Source organism: Myotis brandtii, unplaced genomic scaffold (assembly GCF_000412655.1).
Source record: "Myotis brandtii unplaced genomic scaffold, ASM41265v1 scaffold333, whole genome shotgun sequence".
NCBI classification, from domain to species: Eukaryota; Metazoa; Chordata; class Mammalia; order Chiroptera; family Vespertilionidae; genus Myotis; species Myotis brandtii.
Window position 1 is genome coordinate 2,143,561 of NW_005362842.1, and position 22,199 is coordinate 2,165,759.

At 43.5% G+C, this 22,199-nt stretch overlaps 1 protein-coding gene across 1 annotated transcript in view; it reads left to right on the forward strand.

Annotated features, from left to right (window-relative positions):
• The window catches only part of PTPRT (protein tyrosine phosphatase, receptor type, T), a 694,385-nt gene that overhangs the window by 536,440 nt on the left and 135,746 nt on the right, over window positions 1-22,199 (forward strand). The window contains exons 18-19 of the mRNA XM_014543700.1: window positions 1,984-2,119; window positions 8,651-8,680. Of these exons, the coding sequence (XP_014399186.1) occupies window positions 1,984-2,119; window positions 8,651-8,680 (166 nt within the window). The remainder of the gene's footprint in view (window positions 1-1,983; window positions 2,120-8,650; window positions 8,681-22,199) is intronic.

The following is a 22,199-nucleotide window of genomic DNA, read 5'->3' on the forward strand; positions in this document are numbered from 1 at the left end:
GAAACTGAAAAAAAAATCCCTCCTCCATAACTCCTTCCAAAAGGAGGAACTCTGATCCCACTGATAGCATTTTGGCACAGAGCCCAGTTTGGCACACTTCATGGGTACTCAGTAGCAAATTAATGAATGAAGCAAATAACTGTTGGTTCACTTGCCTATATGACATTCAATAATCATCTGTTAACCAACAATTATAAGGAAGGAGGCCTGGACTAGACACTGGTGTTAGAGAGGTGACTAGGACGCACTCCCTGTTCTGGAAGACTTGCCCTTCTCACTAGGGAGGCTTGGCTGAGTAAACCCAGCTTGTCTAAGTTACAAGAGAGTCTGGGGAAGGTGCTCTGATAAAGTAAACACTGGATGCTCTTAAGCAAGAAGAGGGGATGCATCCGTGTGCTGGAGGGATGTTCTTAACCATCAGGGAGTCTGGGGAGTCAGAATCATAGCTTACAGGCATTAATGTCCCTTCAACTCAGCTGAGTTCTCTGAACACGTGGCTGGAAAAGGAGAAACTCAATTTGGTTTCATGAGAACAAATGTGTGTGGGCAGCGATGTCATCCCTTCAGCTAAACATTGAACAATGCAAACATTAAGGGAACACCTATTAGGAGCCAGGCTCTGGGCTAACACGAGGAAGCAAAGATAGAGGAGGCATAACCTCACCCCTGAGGAGATTGCAGACCACTGGAGGAGACAAATGGGGAAACAAATAACTAATAATATTGGGACATTCAGGTATGCGCAAAGTGTTACAGAGAGTTATCAGAAATGAGAGGAAAGACAGGAACCCTCCCAGGGGCACAGGCAACCAGAGAAGATGTAGCTGATGATGGATGAGCTGGTGCTGAGGTAGCAGAAAAATAGGGATGGGTGAGGAAGAGGATGCTTTGGATTTAGGGGCCTCCCTGGCACCATTGGGAAGCTGAAGAGCAGCAGGAAGGGTTCCTAGGGGTGCCAGGCCAGCAGTGCTCTCCAGCAGTGTTCACACAGGTGTCTCGAGGGGGAAGTAGCCTCTGTTCCCTGGTATGTTGCATGAAGAGGTCGAGCTGAGGCATTCTCTGCCTGCTTGCTTTTGCTATTGCAAAATCATTGTATGGGGGCAGGGGACTTGAAAGTGGAATACAGAGTTTCTGACTCTTGAGGCCTAGAATCAGATCAGAAACCTGTGGAATCCTGGCCCTGACCTTTATCAGCCATGTGACCTTCAGCAAGTTCCCTTGGTTTTCTCATCTACAAAATGGGAAAATCATTTCTGCTTGTTGGAGTGTTTGTGAGGACTGACAAAGGTGGATCCATGAAAGGGCCCAGCCCGGGGCAGAGGACACTTCTATTTGGAACTGAGTTCAAGTCTGGCAGAGCCTGCAGCATCAGCACTACATTCAAAACATGGACTTAGTCACATACAAGCATTCAAATCCAAGGAAATTTCCTTTTAAAAAACTAAATTTCTACCTCACCATTTGCTTCCTGTGAGGCACAACACAAAACTTTGTTTTTAATCTTTGTAAATACAGTGAGTTTTATTGTGTTACCTTAACATAAAGCTGGTGTTTTCACCATTTACATGAAAGGATGAAGTAGGGTTTGGAATAATTTCATGAACCCAAGAATCAAACTGTAATTCCATGACTTGATCCTAGAGATAAGCAGTATGAGGGATAAAATCCTCCAACTGAGGATAAGGAAGATAAAGAGGATGATAAGGTTGTGTAACCCTAGGGGACTCAATTTCTCTGAATGTCCCTTTTTACATCTGCAACAACAACAACAAAAAAAGAAAAAAAAGGATATGATAATAATCCCAACCTCATAAGGGATTCATCCTCAGAAGGATTGAATGGTACTATTTGTGTAACACCCTTAGCACAGTGCCTGGCACACAGTTAGCTCTCAATAAATATAAGCCATTGTCATTGCCATTATCGTCTAGCTACATGTATGAGCCCTTTCAACATCTTTATCCTCCCCTTTTCCCCTGCAAGGTGCCTCCACCCAGAATTCTAACACCGTGGAGCCAGAGAAGCAAGTGGACAACACCGTGAAGATGGCTGGAGTGATTGCTGGTCTTCTCATGTTCATCATCATTCTCTTGGGCGTGATGCTCACCATCAAAAGGAGGTGAGTCTGGGTTGCTGTCCTGCCGACTATGGCGACTGCAGGTGGCCACAACACTGCCACATGGCCAGGTCATTGCTCTGTTAATCACTTTCCAGCAAGGACCTATGGCTGTGGTTGCCGAGGTCCTGAAATACTTGGGTCAGTTGTGGTTCATCTTGTTGGTGACTGAGGGCATGTGCTGCCTGCATTGTGTGTGGCCCTGAGATGGTCAGTTTCTTATGGGATAGTGGTTCGGCCACCTTGATGTGCTGTGGGATTCTTTATATCATGAAACAGGTCTTCTCTAATTTCACTGCTCTGTTGTGATTGGTCATGTCATCAAAATAACTGAGGAGTCCCAGGAACACAGATGAGCCCAGAAATGCAGATGCAGAAAAGTAATGCTCTGCTCTTCTCATCCTCTTTTACCCCTGATTTCCCTTTGGTCAAGCAGCAGCATTCCCGGTGCCCTTGCTCGGCATGACTGGGATAAAGCTTTCAGTAGTGGGATAGTCTCAAGGGAAAGTTCCTTCCTTCCTCTGTGTCCCACAAAAACCTGCCCAGCTGGATTGGTGCTGCTTGTCACCTCTCAACAGGATGGCTCCCTGCGCACGTCAACTAACACAGTGTTTTCCTATGGTGTGTGTTTTCTCTAGACTGTATTGTTTATGAAAGCCAGGGTACAGATCCCTCCCTCATCCCCAAGATTCCTACACTGCCATCTTGTTTATCAGGCACTCACAAGGGGAGGATAATGAGCGGAATTGCAGAGAGGGAAGGAAAATATCCACCAGGAAAGCTGATCAACATTAGCTGTGACTATGCCTATAGTGTACTGGTTATCCTTCTAAACAGAAGGTCCTCCCGCTCACCTCTGCTTAGCCCCTGCCTGGTACCAGGTTTCCATGCCTATCATACATCTTCATGTCTTCTGAGCTTCAATACCATGATCCCAACCTTGGCCTCCATCTTTCCACTTCCCGAATCTGCCAGAGCAAACCAAACATGTACCTATATTGTAAGAATATGTCCTGCAAGTTTCCCTGCCCCCAAGTTAAAGAGACTCTTACATTATTAAACAAACTGCTTAACACCTCAGCCTGAAGCTCTGGATTTGGTTACTCACAGAGTTCAGGGCAAGCCCAGTAATAAGGACCAGGGGCTTGCTTCCATCTGTAAATAAAAAGTGCTCCTGAAATTCACTCCCCACAAAAACAAAGGGACAGATTGCCCCAAAGACAAGGTGATCCAGCTTCTACTTAAGGGGTTATGTGAATATATAAATAAAGAAAATGAAACAAAAACAATAATAATTTCCCATTTTCAGCCATCAATGAGTCAGAAATGTCGTGGTTCCCACTATACACGCTGTCAGCCTTCTCTTAGCCATTGTGGCACCAGAATGTCCCTGTGTCTCAGAAGGTTCTGTTCTCAATCAGTCAGTGCGTGCTGTGCCAGGACATCTTATTGGTAGGAGCTTGTCCTTTTTTGACATCGTTTGTCTAACAGGACTGCTCTCTTCCTCAGGCTCCCAAGTGAATGACTGAAGAGTTAAGGTTCTCATCCAGCTGCTGATTTTGTGGTTGGAGAGGTTAGGGGAAGGGAAGGCACTATGTTAATATTGGGGAGCAAGATCCCCCAGAGGGTTAAGGACAGCACTGCGTTGTCATATTATTACCATCATCCTTAAAATGTGGCCATGTTGAATGTCTTGGTGATAAGTCAGCTGCTAGGTTTGATTGGGATGGGGGAGAAGGAGGCGGGTAAGCGCATTGCATTTACAAGATCATCATCATGTTTCTTAGAATCGCAGGCACATTGGAGGCTGGCATTGTCTACCTGGAAAAAGTAGCCAGTTTAATAGAATTGCATTTCTGTTTGATAGACCTGCAGTGTTCTCATTCTTTGTCACTGATTTGTAAGTCAGATATGCTCCTCCAATTTTGCTCTTTAGAGGAGGGGGGTAAGCGCATTGCATTTACAAGATCATCATCATGTTTCTTAGAATCGCAGGCACATTGGAGGCTGGCATTGTCTACCTGGAAAAAGTAGCCAGTTTAATAGAATTGCATTTCTGTTTGATAGACCTGCAGTGTTCTCATTCTTTGTCACTGATTTGTAAGTCAGATATGCTCCTCCAATTTTGCTCTTTCTAAAGCCTGGCTTACCCCCACGTCACCATCGTCTGCGAGCTTGTGAAGAAATTTCACTTCCTTCCCAACAGCTATTTCTGAAACGTGTGACTTTTGGGGAGGGAGGAAAGAGCTTTCTGTTTCCTGGGTGAGAGCAAGTATAAAGGGAGTCCCTTTGTGTGTTTTTAACCTCTTCTGCATATCTTCATCTTCCACCTCTATGAAAATCATCCATCACACCCAGCCAGCAGCTGTCACATGATCACCATTTCTCCCCAAGAGGCAAATCTCAGGTGTTGTAGCCGTGGGCGGAGGTTGCGAGTTTGCCAATCAATGTTTACATATGCAGTATCTTTTGGAGAAAATTTGTTTTGCTGAACTAGTTGATAATCATGTACTGATGGGCAAAGGGGAAGAGAGAAGAAAAGAGGAGGAAGGTAAAGAGGGAGAAAAAGAGAAATTAAGCCTAGACCTACACTCTTTCCACTGACCTGCAATGTTTTCTCATGTCTAGAAATTCCCAAAGGCCAGTAAAGGGTTTCATGGGCTCCTTCTTATGGGGAAAACTTCATTGCCGATTGAGTCTGTCACTAATTTACTGCTGGCGAGAACACTGTCCTCAGCAACCTAAAGGGAAACTGTTATTAAAGGAAAAGAAACCCCTAAGTAATAGGCAAATCATCACAACTCAGGATCCTGTATCAGCATCTCTTCAGTCCCATCATGATCCACAGTTAGTTCCTGGGTCCAGAAGTCCAACACCTGCTGCATCCCCTTCCCTGGCTCGATCGAGGTCTTTTCCCTAACCTTCATGGACACGGGCATGGTGCTCCGTTTTCCCTGCTCCTCGTGGGTCCAACTGGTTCAAAGTCTTCACCAAAGTTGTGGCCAAATATTTCCAGGATACATAAGATGTCCCTAGATTCTTCCCCTGAAATGCTCATCCTCTTTGGCCTTAGGGTTTCTTTGTCACTCTCCAAAGAGAGTTTGTCTCTTGCTGTTAGTTGTTTTCTTTTGTGATAGTGAACTAGATATCAGACAGAGAATGGGTTACAGGTACAGGGGACAAGGGGAAGGACTTACTACTAGTAATGAAAGAAGCTAAATCAATTACATTCAAAATGTAAGGGGAAAAAAGATAGAAGAGAAAAGAGAGAGGGGATGTTTTGCTGTCGTTGCTTGGTTGTTTTGTAATAGGTAGAGGGGACCTTGAAAAATGAAAGGTTGCAGAAAGGATTCTGAGATGGTGGGTGATTCAAACAGGGTTCCCTTACAGTTTGTAAAAGATGCAAGTTAAAGTTTAGAATTCTTTTTGTATACCTTTGGCTCTTTGGACTGGGTTTTTTTTAAAGCAGGACCCTATAGAGTCGGGGCTGCATGGAGATACACAGGGGGAGTATCTCCATTTAGATGAATGTGTGTGTGTGTGTGTGTGTGTGTGTGTGTGTGTGTGTGTGTGTGTGTGTGTGTGTTTATGGGCTAAATGGATAGATTGTTTAGTGGGTAGCTAAATGGATGGTTGGATGGAGAGAGGGATGGATGGGTTTACCAGTATGTGCTAGATGGATTGGTAGGTGGTCAACTAGATGGTTAAATAGACAATTTAGTCCTGTTTACATAGCATGGAACAAAAAGGGAAGCTGTGTCTCAAGTCAGTCTTACAAGCCAGCTGAAAATAAGATTTTGCAGTACATTATTTATTAAGTTTGGGTTTTGGTTTTTTTTTCTAAGCACAGCTGTCTTCCTGCTCAGGATTTTTGGTCTTAGGCAATCTGTTACTTGCAATATCACTGTATTCTTGTAAATTTAGACCTTCAGTAAATCTTCTTTAAGCCTTACAGAAAGCACACATATATACTGTGTTTTGGTCACAGAATAAAGAACTATAATCCCTGCCTGGAACACTTTGCCATTTAATTGGGAAAAGGTACTCAATTAATAAAAGATTGTCAGTTGTAGTCATTCTGGAGTTGCCTTGATAGCACTCGCTTTTGGTAACAAGAAGGATAACTCAGAAAAGCTGTTTGGAAGTGGAGGTTGAAGGCTAAGGAAGCATGTTGTCATGAGGAGGTAGTCCAGGCAGAGGTGAGTCCTGAAGGTTAACAGCATAAAAGCCAGAGGGTCCAGAATGTTGAGTGCAGCCTGGGGCTGCTGACAGTGATGAAATCCTGGCTCAGGATGGAGGTCTTGCAACTGGTCCAAAAATACACAAAACCTTAGCCCTAGTGAAGAGTGACCTCTTAGAGCTGAGATTACTCAAATAAAAATGAAAATAATGCTCTATTATTGGAGCTGTGGGTAGGATTAAAAGAGATAAATATGTGGCATCTCAATGCCTGACTCACACATCTGTTTTCTTCCTTTCTCAAAAAAAAAAGCAGTTTAGTGATCAAGAACATGAGTTTTAGAGCCATGTTTAAATCAAATCTGGTTACCAACTGAGTGATCTTAGGCAAGATATTTAACCCCTTTTGCCTCAGTTTCCTCATCTGTAATGTAGGGGGTGATAGTAATACTTACCTGCCAGGATGGTTGTGAGGAATACATAATTTAATGCCTGATAACAGCCGAGAACAATGCCTGACTATACAATAGTGCTACTTAAGTATTTGTTTGTATTTTATTACTATTTTAATATTCCTAAAGAGGTGAACACTTTGTTCTTGGTCACCAGAGTGAGAAGCGGCAAACCTTATATTTGTGAATGAGGTAGGGTCATAAATTCCTCTTTATTGAGGCCTACTCTATTAATCTAAACACTTCAGGTGTTTAGATTAATATAATCTATTGCTTTAGATTCATATAATTTTCTTATAATATTTTATATATCGTATATAATTTGAATGTAACTTAGATGAACATAATTTAATGTTAATGCCCACAATGACTTTTGCAAATAGGTAATTATTACCCTCAACCTTGAGATGGAGAAACTGAGATATTTAGTGATTTGCTCGAGGCCATCAGTTAGCAAGTGGTAGTACTAGGATGCTAACGCATCGTATGTTTCCACAACTCGAAGCTCTGTAAATTGGTATTTACCCATGTCATTGACCTATTTCAACTAATCTAAGAATCAGATTAAGAAATGAAGGCAATAATTATTACCCTCAACCTTGAGATGGAGAAATTGAGATATTTAGTGATTTGCTCAAGGCCATCAGTTAGCAAGTGGTAGTACTAGGATGCTGAGGCATCATATGTTTCCACACCTCGAAGCATGTAAATTGGTATTTACCCATGTCATTGACCTAGTTCAACTAATCTAAGAATCAGATTAAGAAATGAAGGCACAGAGCGTTTATTCCAGTTTAGTCTCTTCAGACTAAAGACTGGAATTTCTCTCTGTTAGTACAGTGCTCTTTCATGAAGTTTGAATTTTGCTCTGGTTATGAACTGCTGGGTCTGGCTGGAGCTCTTCATGCCCTCCTGGGGCCTCTCACATGGTCGGTTTGCATGCTCTCTCCAGCATGTCAACCTCAGAATACTTGGACTTTTTACACGGAGACTCAGGGTTCAAAGTGAGAGTTGCAAAGACCCGGTCTGAGCTGCAAGGCTTCTTCTTGACCAATTCTAGAAAGTCCCAAAGCATAACATCTATTATATTCTATTGGTTATATAGGGTCAGCTCTGATTCAATGTGGGGCAAGACAGTACACATAGGTGTGAGCACTGGGATGTGTGGATCACTGGGGAGCCATCTTGGATGCTGGCTACATGATTTCCTTGCTTCTGGCATGACCTTGCTAAATAGAGACTGATGTGATTTGACCTGAAACAGAAAAGATAGAAGTCATTATGGTTTTCCTTTGATCATAGCAGCACTGTCATGTGAAAGAGTGATAGACTAGTTCCAGGCCATAGAAATCTGACCCAAGACTAAAATGTCATAATCAACAGTGCTAGTTTTAGGTGACCGTAAGAAAGAACGTTCAAGCAACTGACATAGCCAACGTGAGATGTGGCTTTCTCCGTTTGAGTAGTGCGTTTCTCCATCATAGAAGAGGTCTCTCTCATTTTTTTTCTAGCACCGAAAGTGTCTGATTCTCAGCAAAAGGCCAGAGAAATCTGACCCAAGACTAAAATGTCATAATCAACAGTGCTAGTTTTAGGTGACTGTAAGAAAGAACGTTCAAGCAACTGACATAGCCAACGTGAGATGTGGCTTTCTCCGTTTGAGTAGTGCGTTTCTCCATCATAGAAGAGGTCTCTCTCATTTTTTTTCTAGCACCGAAAGTGTCTGATTCTCAGCAAAGATGACTAGTAGAGAAACGTGCATCTCCTTGAGCTTAGGGATGCTGAAATACTATGTGCATTTCTAAGAATCAAGATTTTATATAAATCTAATTCTTGTTTATTTGTCTTTTCTTTTTCCCCCTTTTTGGACATTTCCTTCATCTGACTGCCCATCAATATATAGAAGAAATGCTTATTCCTACTCCTATTACTTGTAAGTATCGACCCTGGGTTAACTTTACTTTGTGCCCTGTAAGGGAACCTGTAGCATGCATTCCCTGCACCAACCAAGTGTCTGTGGGTTTCTCATACTCACTTCTGTCTAAGCCGTTTGTAGCCCCAGTTTTTATTTTGTGTAGATGTTTGCCATTTGAAAACACAGTCATTGTTCGTATCCATTATGTTTCTGCCATCTTGGATTTTTCACCCCCTATCTTTGGAGATGTGCAGGGCTGTTTCTCTGTTGTCAGTGTAATTTTCTAGGTAGAAATCCTCAATTTCCAGCAAGAGGTCAACCTAATCCTCCTGCAAGACTTGTGCACATAAAACAGAATCACAGTCTCAGCAACTTTGGAGTCCATTTGTGTAGCGCTGGGGGCTTAAAGGTTAGGAAGAAATTCCTCAACTGTTTCCACTATTTCAGGAAGTCTACAGGGAATCATGACTTTATCTAGAAACAGCTTCACAGGTGACATCCAGGTCTTTGCTTTGGACTGGAAGTATCTCAGCTGGGTTTTAGCCTGAGTTATCTCATGCTGTCACTGCATTTTGTTGGCTGATTGCCGGTTCATTTATTATCACACTTTCTAAATAACGATGATGATTTTTCTCAATATTAAACCAGACCTTTACAAAGCATGAGGATAAAGGAGAAATATTTCATAAATAGGTTCTTGGTAATGTAAAATTAGAAAACCACTGAATTAGTCTCATATTCCTATTATACATTTTCCATACCTCAAAATCAAGGTCCAGAGAGGTATGTGAAATCACACATTCAGTTATCAAAACTATGGGATTCAATTCAGAATGCCTGGCTCCTGGTAAAGTATATTGCCCATCATTCCATGTTGTCCTCCACCCTGGGAAACCCAGCCTTGTGAGAGGGGCCATGACTGTCAGTGGTCATCTGCCGAAGCCTTCACAGATGAAGATGGAGCTAAAAGCCCCTTCCACCCACTCTGCTCAGTTCTTAGGGCCACAGGTCACTAGATCCAGGCAATGAGCAGATAGGAGTCTGGTACTACTACCCTCGTGTTATCTAGAAATCAACAGAGCCCCACCAGCAACACTAGGAGTACCAAAGAACTTGCTTCCTTTGCTCATTCATTCACTTGTCAAATAGACATTGAACATGCACATTATATTCCAGACACTGTGGTTGGAGAGATGACCAGGACTTGGAGCCTCACCCTAACAGTGCTCAAGCCTACCTGAGAGACCAGCATAACATCAAATACTTGACACGTCAACTGAGAGGTGTCTGTATGCACTGTGGTGTGAGAGCACTTGGTTGGGTGACTCACTGTTAATGGGGCAGGGGTAGTTATCAGTGTTTTTAGAGACAGGTTTACCCAATATTGAAGAAATAAGAATTCTGAACAAAGGGAACTGCATCTGCAAAGGGATAGGGGTATGACACAATACTGGAATTATGAGCTTTTGGAATTATGCAGCCCTGGGTTCAAGTCCCATCTCTGTGGTAGGAAAGATGACCAGGACTTTAGCTCACCAGTTAAGCAGCCTTGAGAAAATTTTCTGAACTCTTTGAGCTTCCTTCTTCTTAGCTCTAAAGTAGGATCAGTGTGCCTAGCTCATAGAGTTACCTTGAAGAAGAAAGGAGATGATTTTGTAAAGTGCTTATCACAAAGTTGCCGCTCACGAAATGTTACTTTCTTTCCCCTTTCAGAAACCGTAAGGGGCCAAGGCACATATCATGGTGGCCCCTGAGATCTCCTTGATCTTTCAGGGGTTCTTATGGCATAGATGTTCCACAGTCTTTGTGGGCATGTAATGACCCATCACAACCCCTGGGCACCTCACCCTTTCAGTCTCTTAGCCAGTGTGCAATGGCACTGTCTTTGGATGCCCACTTTCTATCATGCATTGATTATGCTGGGCACCCTGATGAAGTCAAACATGAACAGTTTGGGAGTGTAGGAGATAAATATGCAGGTACTTGTAGTTCAAGGTACAGGGATAACCAAAAGCCCTTCAATTGGTGCAGACTTGGAGTTCTGAGTCACAGATCCTAGATTGTGAAACTCATGCCAGCCCATGGTGAAATGTTCGGAGGAAGAGAATACCTGGAAAAGCTGACATAGAAGCAGAAAGAGAGCTATAAGGACCACAAGGAGAAGGCCATTGCAGGAGGAGAGGTTGACGATAGTAGAATTGCTGCAGACAGATGGAAGTGGAGGGAGTGGGCATAGCCCTGACATTTGGCCATCAGTAGTCACTTGTACAGGTCATGGGGTAGAGTTGAGAAAGGAAGCCAGCCTGTCTGGGGCCCACGAAAAGAAGTACTTATTTTTAACCAAAGGCCCTAAAATAGTGGAGAAATGTAAGATTAGCCACTTGAAGGATCAGAAAGTCCTGGGCACGTGTGTAAGTAAAGTCGAGGGGCCCGTGCAGAAGATGCTGGAGGTGGGGTGGCTACAGAAGGGGGGGAGGACTGGAGGTAGAGTGTTTAGGGACAGGGAGCACCTCCTGGGAGTACCTTGGTCCCTGCTTGGACCTCCTGGGTCAGAACCTGCATGGTAGCAAGATCCCTGGTGACTCATGTACATGTTCAAGTTTGAGAAGCACTGACTTAGCCAGAGTCTCAGTTGTCTCAGCTATAAGAAAAATAATACTCTTCTCCCAGGGGTTGTGTGTGTGGGGTGAGGGAGAAGGAGGACTTACTGGGTTCCTTTAAAAGTTCAAAATTAATCCATGAAAGAGAAAGCCCCAACACACTTTGGTTGAACAACTTTTTTCCATAAAATCCGTGTTTATTCATTCAACAAATATTTGCAGAGTGCCCACTTGTGTGCCAGGCACTGGTCAAAGTTTCAGGATAAAAGAGCAAAACAAACAAAAATCCCTGCCCACATGGAGCTTTATAGTGGAACTGATAGAAAATAAACAACATATATAAGGAAGTGAGAGGAAGTGAGTGATAGAGAAGTTATGTGATGGTCCGGAGAGCTAAAGAGAAAAATAGAAAAACCAGGAAAAGAGGATATAACGTGTGGGTGAGGAAGAAGCCGGGGCATGTCTTCTTCATCAAAGACCCTCACAGGTTCCCCCCCACCCCCATTGAAAGTTCCCATACACAAGAGCAGGGGTCCCCAAACGTTTTCTGCAAGTAAATATTTTTGGCTTTGCAGGCTCTAACTGTCTCCATTGCATCTATTTAATGCTGACATCATAACATGAAAGTGGCCATAAACAATTAAATGAATGAGCATGGATTTATTCCAAAAAAAGTTTATTCTTAAAAACCAGACAGTGGGCCATGTTTATGCTGAGGGCCCTAGTTTGCCTTAGACTTCGGAGATACAGACAGGATGAAGTTCAAGATTTATCCTGTTTCATTGAGCTCTACTATGAGCTGCACCTTGAGTTTGCTGTTGCAGACACAAAGGTGAATGCAGCACACCTGAACCAGCCTAGAAAGGGGCGGAAGTTGAAAAGAATTCCCAGTTGGCAGCTACCATGTGCCAGGCCCTTCAAATGCTTACAAACCCTTCAAGATACGTGCTATTGTGTTGAGTATATTTAGACATTAAGACTGAGGTTTGAGGACCTGTATATTAGTACATTCCACAGCCAGGATGTGACAGGGCTAGGGTTTGAACCCAGGACCACATACCCCCAAGTCATACTCATCCTTTTCACCAATCCCTATTCTTCAGGGAAGGAATGGAGTCCTGCCTGGACCATGTGCTAGGAGAGCCCTTGGCCAGGCTGCGGGACACCCAGGATTCAGATGCCAGTCTGGCTGCCTGGAGAGCTTCAGTTCTGAGCATGGCCATCAGCACCTTGCTAGGGACGAGAAGTGGTAGCTATTCCTGGCTAGCACAGAGGCTGTTGGGGCAATCCTGCCTTTGTAGTCCTCATGATTTGCCACATGGTCAGAGCTGAAAGTATTGGGCGGCCAGATCAGGAGTATCAAGGGATTAGAGTGAGGGGAGCTCTAATGAACAGAATAAAGACAGCCACAGACAGAAGGGCCTGAGATCCAGGGACACAGGAGAGTCTAGAACAGGAGCCTTCCTTGTCCAGTGCACACACCAGAAAATGAGAATAATGTGGGTTTGGGTGTCAGGCCTACATCACAATTCTAGGTCTGCCTCCTCTTCCTTCAAATTGTTCTGACCTTGAACAATCATGGAACCACTCTGAGCCTCAGTTTCTTCATCTGTAAAATGGTGATGACCACCGTGACTTACTTTCCAGCATTTTCATGAGGGGCGATCAGAGAGTGGGAATGTAGTGTGGCCAACACAAAGGCGGTATTTTATACATCGCAGCTATTATTCCTCACCTTCTGAGCTGACAGAAATGCTCCTCCAGAAGTCCTCCTTGCCTTTCCTGTGTTCACAGGCTAATTTACCTCCAGGTGTGTGATGGGCGCAGTCATTGTTTCGAGCAAAGACATGTTAGTGTAGTCGTTCGTGTAAAAGCACTAAGACATCTTCAGCTGTTTTGGCAGAGAGAGCACTCACCTGACGCACTTGGCCTTGGACGGAGGCTTTGCACGGGTGCACAGAGGCAGAGAATGGTGATCTGGGTTAGTCCCTGTCTGTGGACACACTGGGATTCTTAGGCTTTTCCCATATTCTTCCTCTCTCTCCATATTTCCACATATTAAAATCCAACATCTATTCTTCAAGGTCCAGATCAAACTCTGGCTCCTACAGGAAGTCTTCCCTGATTCTCTCCACCTGGGAGAACGGCCTTTTCTCCAAACTCATGCTGCGGTGACTTTGTTCTCATGGGCGGGAGCAAGTATGTCTCAAGGCTGTTTCTTGTTCATTGGGGTGTTTCCCATGGTGCCCCTCACATGCACAGTGAACTCCTAGAAAGTGTGTGGATGAATGAAAGAACAAGATGAAATTAAAAGGTAAAAGAGCGACAGTTACTAGGGAGATGATCTGTTCTTAAAAAGAAAACAAAGAGCTACCACTTTTAGGTAACTCCAGACCTTCTATCTTCCTTATTTCTGGGGCTTTCGGGACACTTCCTCTGTCTAGCATTGGTGACCTGGACAAGCCACTCAATTTTTTTCTGAGTTTCAGTTTCCTAATGTGTAAAGTGGAGATTTAAAAATGCATAGCTCACTCTAGCTGGTTTGGCTCAGTGGATAGAGCATCAGCTCACGGACTGAAGGGTCCCGGTTCAATTCCGGTCCAAGGCACATACCTCTCTGGGTTGCAGGCTCAATTCCTGGCCCTGGTCAGGACATGTGCAGGAGGCAACCAATCAATGTGTCTCTCTCCCAGTGATGTCTCCCTCTCTCTGTCTCACCCCCTTCCTTCCACTCTCTAAAAATCAATGGAAAATATTCTTGGGTGAGGATTAACCAAAAAATGCATGTCTCATAGAGATCTTGCAAGGATTCAATGAGGTAATGTTTGGGAAATGTCTAGCATAATAGTAGGTCTTCAACCAAAGTAAGAAACTGCCTCCTTTACTCAAATGCACACAGATTTGCACATTAAATATTACAAGTCAAATAGCATTGCCTCGATGCATTTAAAGAGGAATTTAAAATGACTATATCAAAAGATACTCAAAAAGCATTTTATGTAATTCATCAGTCACTTCAAATAAAGATGAAAAAAATAGGAATAAAAGGAAACCATTTAAAAATGATAAGTATCAATTACCAAAAGCTAACAGCAAACATGCTGGCAGGTGAAAAATCTAAAGCATTACCAGGAAGGCAAGTCAGGATGCCTGTCATCCTTCTGTTCTGCCAAGAGGAAGACTGTGGTGAGAATTCTGATTCCTGGGCCCTGCCCTTTGGGGGTGAGGCCTGGGGATATGCATTCTAACCTACTTCTCAGATGATTCTTTTGTATGACAACTCTGAGAACAACTTCTCTCCTGACATCCTCACATCACCCCAATGTAACTGTCCCTCCCTTGCACTTTGCACTTGCGGTGCCCTCTTTCTGGCACACCTACCCACCTTCTGTGCCTGGAAAAGTCCAATACCTTTACAAAGAGGAAATGGGCCCAGCTGGTGTAGCTCAGTGACTGAGCGTCGACCTATGAACCAGGAGTCACGGTTTGATTCCCGATCAGGACACATGCCCAGGTTGCAGGCTTGAACCCCAGTAGGGGGAGTGCAGGAGGCAGCCAATCAGTGATTCTCTGTCATCATTGATGTTTCTATCTCTGTCTTCCTCTACCTTCCTCTCTGAAATCCATAAAAATATATTTAAATAATAATAATAAACAAATAAGAAGGAAAATGGTATTCTCTGATTTAGGTAGCCATCCCAACTCCCACATAGTCCTGGGCTCATATTTTTGTTCTTGCCTTCCCCTTTCATCCATTCACCCATTGACTCAGTCACTCAGGAACCATCCGTGGATTATAATGCCCTCGGTGTGTTTGCACATCTATCTCCTTGTCGAGGAGGACTGTGTATTCCTCATCGTCCGTTTCCCAGTGACTAGCTTGGTGCCCAGAACAAATCAGGTGTCATAAGATTGTGTTGCTGACATGAATGAATACACACACAGATGAGCATACGTGTGAGGTGGCTGCCCCCCATTTTGTTTTATCTCCCATGGAGTTATATTTTTCCATTCTCTGGAAGTTAGTTCGTATGCATTTTTATTTATTTTGGCAAAAAGTGACAGCACAGCTTTCAGATCACCTATTTTGTAATTGTATTTTGGTTTTAGGTTTCAAAATGTACTCACATGCCACAATTATAAGTGGATAAAATTAATGAATACTGCTGGAACAAGATAGATATGAATGCACTGGGTACATCTTGTGTACAGATAGACTTGGAGAGGGGTATGACTGAATGGTGCTTTACTGTTTACTCTATTGAAGTAGAGTCTAAACACATCAGTCATGAGCGCCAAACACAGCAAATCTACAAGGCAGAGTCTGTCACCTTAATCAGGGGAATACAAATGAGCATTTCCCCTCCAAAGGTGGTGAAAGATGTTTCTACTTAGGTTTTACGTTTATACTTTAAGTTCTGATACTAAGCAGGTATTAAGGATGTCCTGAGGCTTAGAAAGGTCTGCCTGTGATCCTAAATGCTTCTATTCTGTGTATGCATTTGAACTTTGTAAAGAAGATGTAAAAGGAGAGTGGGGAGGGGGGGTTTCTCTGTTGACAGAGAGGGGTGACCTATGGCGGATGCAGTGTTGTGCTGCTCAGCTCCCCCTGCAAGAATGAAGGTTACTCTCCTTGCTGGCAGTCAGCTCTTGGCTAAAATCCCCTCCTGGACCACTTGCCATTCAGAACTGCCTCCCCCAAGGTCATGTATATATTCTGTCAACACAGGGGTGGAAAAGTCACCCCAGCTTCAGAACTTTCCATGGGGTTGGCTCAAGTCATCACTTCAAATGCATCGCCATTCAGCTTCCCCTTCTGCCCACGTTTTCCTTCCCTCCCCTTCTGTTCTCTTCCCTTCCACATACCTTGACCCCAGAAGTTCCTCCTAATTCATCTCCCACTTGTCAATCTTTGTCTCAGCCTCTAGTTCTTAGGGAGCGCACCTGTGACACTCCCTTTGGCTTTTCTTCATTTGGGCCTCTAGCGACAAGTGGATTTGAGCATGTGGTATGCTCCTCCCCTGAACACGCACACTTCATTGCCTGTGGACACTGTACACCAACTAATTGGAGTCACCTCTTTGTTGCCCACTGATGATAAATAAACTCTACAAAGTCCTCCCTTGGGCAGTCATTCATTCATAGGCATTTTTTCCTCACCTGTGCCTGTGCTGGGCACAAGGGCTGTGCCCATCTTCACTCATAGCTTCTGCCTGGGGGAGCTCAGGGAGTAGCACAAAAGACATTGTAGTGAGATCTTTGCGCTGAACCAGCCAGAGCAGAGAACCAGGTTTCCAAGAGCCCAGCCCGAGTGTCCTTAGCAGTGGGTCATCAGGGCGGGACTGGGTTTCATGCTGAAAGCGCTTGCCTCCAGCAAGCATCCCCAAAGTGGGAGTGACTCTCGCGGCTAGAAGAGGATTCTGAGATACACAAAAGGGAAGATGCCTAAGTGCTCAGCATCGTGCTTTTAATGGAAGGAAGTGCTTTAGTTAAGCTCTGCAGTGATGAGGATGATAACGATTACATCTTGTTTGTACTATATGCTGCTTTATCTCTTCCAAAGTGATTTCCCACCGATTACCTCGTTGTCTGGTTGGGCTGAGAGGTACTTAGCAAGATATTACTACATAGATGACTGTGCCATGCGGGAGAGAGCCTGGGCATTCCAGCCCCACAGTTTCAGTTAAGTCACTTAACTCCGCCCTCATGTCAGTCTCTCATATGTAAAATGGGGGTAATAACGCTGCACTTCAGAACAGCTGCGATGTTTCGATGGCACACCCTTTCATTCTTAAGCATTTACTGAGCAATTTCTTGGTGCTACACTCCAAGCTAGTTGTTATGTACTTAGGGAGAAATATCCTTTTCTCAAGGAGGTCAAAGGCAACTTGGACATGTTAACAAATAGTTATAAAGTAATGTTATAAATACATGAAGAGGAGCAGTGATGCCATAACAAAGGGAGGAAGTTGGATTCTGTGTTGAGGAAAGATCCCACCTGCTAAAAGTCCTGACGGGGTGCCTGGTATAGGCCAGATGCAAAATGTTTTCCTAAAGAAATGACATAGTCACCCCTTTTCTTTCTGGCTTCACTGTCTTAAAACACACACACACACACACACACACACAGCTAAAAGTCCTGACAGGGTGCCTGGTATAGGCCAGATGCAAAATGTTTCCCTAAAGAAATGATATAGTCACCCCTTTTCTTTCTGGCTTCGCTGTCTTAAAACACACACACACACACACACACACACACACACACACACACATTTCCAAGGGAAGGAGGAAGTCTGAATCCCATGTGTACCGCCTACCAGCGATGACTCCTAAGCTCCTCAAGTTTCTATTTCCCATCTGTAAAAAGGGAATGATAGTGCTCAATTCATGGGATTAGCGTAAGAAATTAAATAATATAATGCAGGTGCCAGGAGAATCATTGTCATTCATTAAATGCTAGAGCTGAGCGAGCACATAGCAGCGGTTAGATGTGCTGAGGGATGTGGGGTGATAGAGGTTGTAACCACCAAACTAAGTGACAAGGAAGAATTCGTCAAATAGAATGAAGTAGGACAACTGAGATGGTGATTCTTAAACTTTACTAATTTCCTTCTCTGAGCAATCGGGTAGGACACCCCTCATCTTGGCATGCACCCTGCTGATAGCAACAAGGGGATCCGCAAGAGTTAATTAATGATTCTGGGCAGAACCACAGGGTAGTCAATGGCACTGTCATACAGAAAGGCTGTAGACCAGTAGGTAGAAAAAAAAGTGGTGGTTGAAGGTAGAAGGGCTGCCATGGTTGTGTCTAAATGAAAGGGGTAGGGGACAGGCTTGTCTTTTGTAATGTGCCTGCCAAAACCTGCCTTAGAAGAGGCATGATTCTGCACAGACCCAGTGGGAATCCTTCCTCCTTCCTGGGGACAGAGCTCAGAGCAGTTGCTGTATATTTGCAGAGGGCAGCCAGGTAAAGCCACAACCTATAAAGAAAGACTGGAGGATGGGTTGCATTAGTCTTAACTGAGGCCTAGACATTTTCAAGTTCCCCGGGACAGCCGTTCCATGATTGAGAATCACCCATCCATTTGGGAGAGTTTGAGAAGCTAGAATCATGGCATGTAGGCTATTGGAAGATTAGCTTGAGGTCTCCGTCTGGCCACGTAACCCTCAGTTAAGAATTTGGTCTCATGGCATCATCAAATAGTTACGTCTTTGGTTTGGATGATGGAACCTGAGTTTGGAGGGCCCAGTCCATCGCAGATAGAATGCTATTTGACAGCACCATTTCCTTCCTTTAAATATTGAAGTAGATAATTCTTATTCTGTTAATAAATGTGGAGAGGCCATGTAATGAATAGCAAAAATGCCCCAGGCTCATTTTAAAATAGTATTTAATTTCTCATAACAATCACTCCCCAAAGTGGTGTTGGTTCCCTGTGAGGAGTAAAGACCCCTCAGCCACGATCAATCTCCTGAGAAATATCTGCTCATAAGCATTCTCTTCATCAATGAACCCTCAAGGGCCCAATACTTCTGTTTATGAATGAAGTCTCCTTTTAAGCAGAATTAGAAAACATTGGCTGAGCTTCTTTCTGGAGCACTTTTTCATTCCAATGGCTCAGGACGACTGTGCAGAGAATATCCTAAGAGGGTGGGAATTTGTGTATATTGCAACCACCCACGTTAAGTGGAAGAATTGAAAGATTAGTGTGGTCATTACCCTGTTTTTAATGGGAGACTTGACTTTTGTAAGAGTGAAAATATGGTTTTATTAAGGTTATAAACCAAATTGAGCCTCCAGACTAAAGAAGGCTTGTTTTGTTTTGCAAAACAGCTTAACGACAATGCACTATTTTGGGAAATGGAGAAAAGCTAAGACAATCTGTGTTTTACCCTATTCTCTCTTTCTCATGTCATTTATGATTTGGACATCTACCGCCAAGGAGACAACTTCCGATGAAAAATCTAAGCTCAGATAGGATTGATAAGGGATTTTATGCCACACTTTTGTCTTTGCTTTATTCAACAATGCTATGGAAATATGGAATCTAAGGGTCTTCCAGGAGATTATGGCTGACTCAAAGTGTATGCACCTACTATATACAGGGTTTCTTCAGCCTTCTAGGCTGGGTGCAATTTGCTCAATAAATTATACTTCCACAATCTCACCTCCCACTCCTTAATGGTGTTACACTGTGCCTGTGCCTTGACTCTGAAGGGCGAAGGAAACAATACTCAGTAGCGAGAAGTAGTATTGTAGTAAAGGGAGCATGGACTCCTACATTTGGGTTGGAATCCTGGCCTCTGCTGCTTTCTAACCTAACTTCTCTGAGCTTCAGTTTCCTCTGTGAATGAGGGACAGTTGTACCAAATGTGAAGGCTACTATGGGATTTGCTAGGTTACTTACGATAATGTAATCCATACCTAACAAGGAGCTCTATGTCTGATGCACAATAGGTGCTCAGATCATTGCAGTTATTATTATTGTGCTTTATGTTTTACTAGAGGCCTGATGCACGAAATTCGTGCAAGAGTAGGCCTTCCTTCCTCCAGCTGCTGGCACCGGCTTCCCTCCAGCACCCGGGACCTGGGCTTCCCTCGCAGCCCTGGCTTCATCTGGAAGGTCATCCAGAAGGACATCTGGTCTAATTAGCATATTATGCTTTTATTATTATAGATAGTACTGTGTCTACTTGTGTTTTTCAGTTTACAAAGCACTTACATATAGATACCTCATGAAATCAGCAAGTCGCTCTGATGAGGAAGTATTTTAAATAAGGCAATAAAAGCTCATCAAATTGGCCAGGGGCACAGGCTGTGTGTAAAAAGAGATCCATGGAACAGATAGTTATCAATTCCTGGGGCTATGTTCTTGTCATGGACTGAGAAGAAGGTGTGACAGGATTCTGAAGGAGCTACTTTAGCAAAACTAATAATGATTACAGCCTCTGAAATCAGGTAGACTATGTGATGAGTAAGGTTCAAAGGTGGTCCCTACCTGAATGTTTTACCATTGCCCCAAATTATAATAAAGGAGAGAGAAAACTATACCACCAATTATTTTTAATATATTTTTATTGATTTCAGTGAGGAAGGGGGAGGGAGAGAGAGATAGCAGCATCAATGATGAGAGAGAAGCATTGATCGCCTGCCTCCTACATGCCCCACACTGGGGATCAAATCCGCAGCCTGGGCATGTGCCTTGACCAGGAATCAACCATGACCTCCTGGGTCATAGGTCAATGCTCAACCACTGAGCCACGCCAGTCAGGCTACTTTATTACTTTACATGCACTCACTACATACATAGGACAAGAATCAAACAAGAATAAAGATCATTCATCTTTTTACAATTATAAGAAATTGTATAATCTTTATTGGAGAGTAATCTTGTGTCCCTTAACATGTTTTTGTTTCTGGTGTCTTGTAAATAGGGTAGTGCCATGGAGAGGACTTCATTCAAAGTCAGCCATTTCAGACATAGAGAATAACTATGAAAAATGCACCCAGGTGATTATGATGTTTAACATGACAACAGGTGTCATCAGCTTGCATTTTCTGGGGAGCTGAGGTTGGAGGCTTCCTCTCCTTTCACTTTCAAAATAAATGTGCAATGGCATTTTTAGAACCAGCTTGTTGGTATCTGCAAGAAAGAAGCCCTGCTGGGTTTTGATTGGGCTCACATTGAATCAGCAGATCAATGTGGTGAGAATCGATGACTTAACACCCAGTCCTCTGGTCTAGGACATGGTTTGTCTCTTCGTTGGCATGGGTCTGCTTTGATTTCTTTCAGCATTCTCTTGCAGTTTTCTGCATGCAGGTCCCATGCATGTTTGGGAGGACTTATATCTGAACATTCTTTTTTCTTCATGCTATTGTAAGTGGTACTTCCCCCCTTCACACACACACATACCATATTCTGATTATTCATTGTTAATATATAGAAATGACACTGGTTATTGTGTATTTTAAAAATAAATGTACTTGGAACAAAAAAAAAGTAAGGCAAGAAAAGAGGTCTCAGATGGAGAAAAAGGACGGTTGCATGAAAGATGGATTAGGTTAACCAACCCAGGCCAGGTGCTTAGCAAAGTGCCCAATATGGGCTCAAAAGGTTCATTCCTATCTGGTTTGCCTTCTTTTATGTTGTGCTGTGCTCTATTCCATGAGTGGAAGTTATGGAACTTAGAACTGTGTGATAATTAAAATGTTAAGACTTGGTTTTAGGCAGGCCTAAGTGTGGATCTTGGCTCTCCTATAAACTAGCTGTATGGTCCTGAACATATCTCTCACCTCTCTAGTCTTCAGTTTCCTACACTGGGAAGTGGGGATGACACATGTTAAGGTTATAACTTGACCATGTCCCAGTGGCTAGCTAGCCCCTAGCAAATGCTCAATGCGCATTAGCTATTCTTGCTGTTGCTTATGCTGTTGTTGTTAAGTTATAAGGAGGAAGAGTCAAATGAAGTATAAAGAACTTTCTAACAATGCTTGTCTGACAATGGAACAAGTTGAATGTGAGGTAGTGAGCCTCCCATCATGGGAGAATGGACCACCCCCTATGTAGGATGCCACAGGGGAGTCAGGCTTCCCTGAGTTGCCCCTTGCATTGAGGCACTATAATTTCCTCCTGCGGCATTAGAAGCAAGTGGCAGCCACAGGTCTCCCCAGTCACCTATCACCTAAGAAACTTGACCTACAGACACAAAGAGCGTGAAACAGTAGACAGAAATAGTATCCATGAAAACACAAACGCATACCCGACCTATCTTTCCATCAGCTGCAGTTTATGATTGCACATTAAATTCAATTGCTCCTAAATTTCTTTAGGAGACTGGTGTGGAGACTGTCATCTGTAGCCCAGTGCCATCCATTCTAGCTTTCCCCAGGAGTGCAGACGGACCAGCCGCCTTCCTAGTATACGCTAATTAATTTA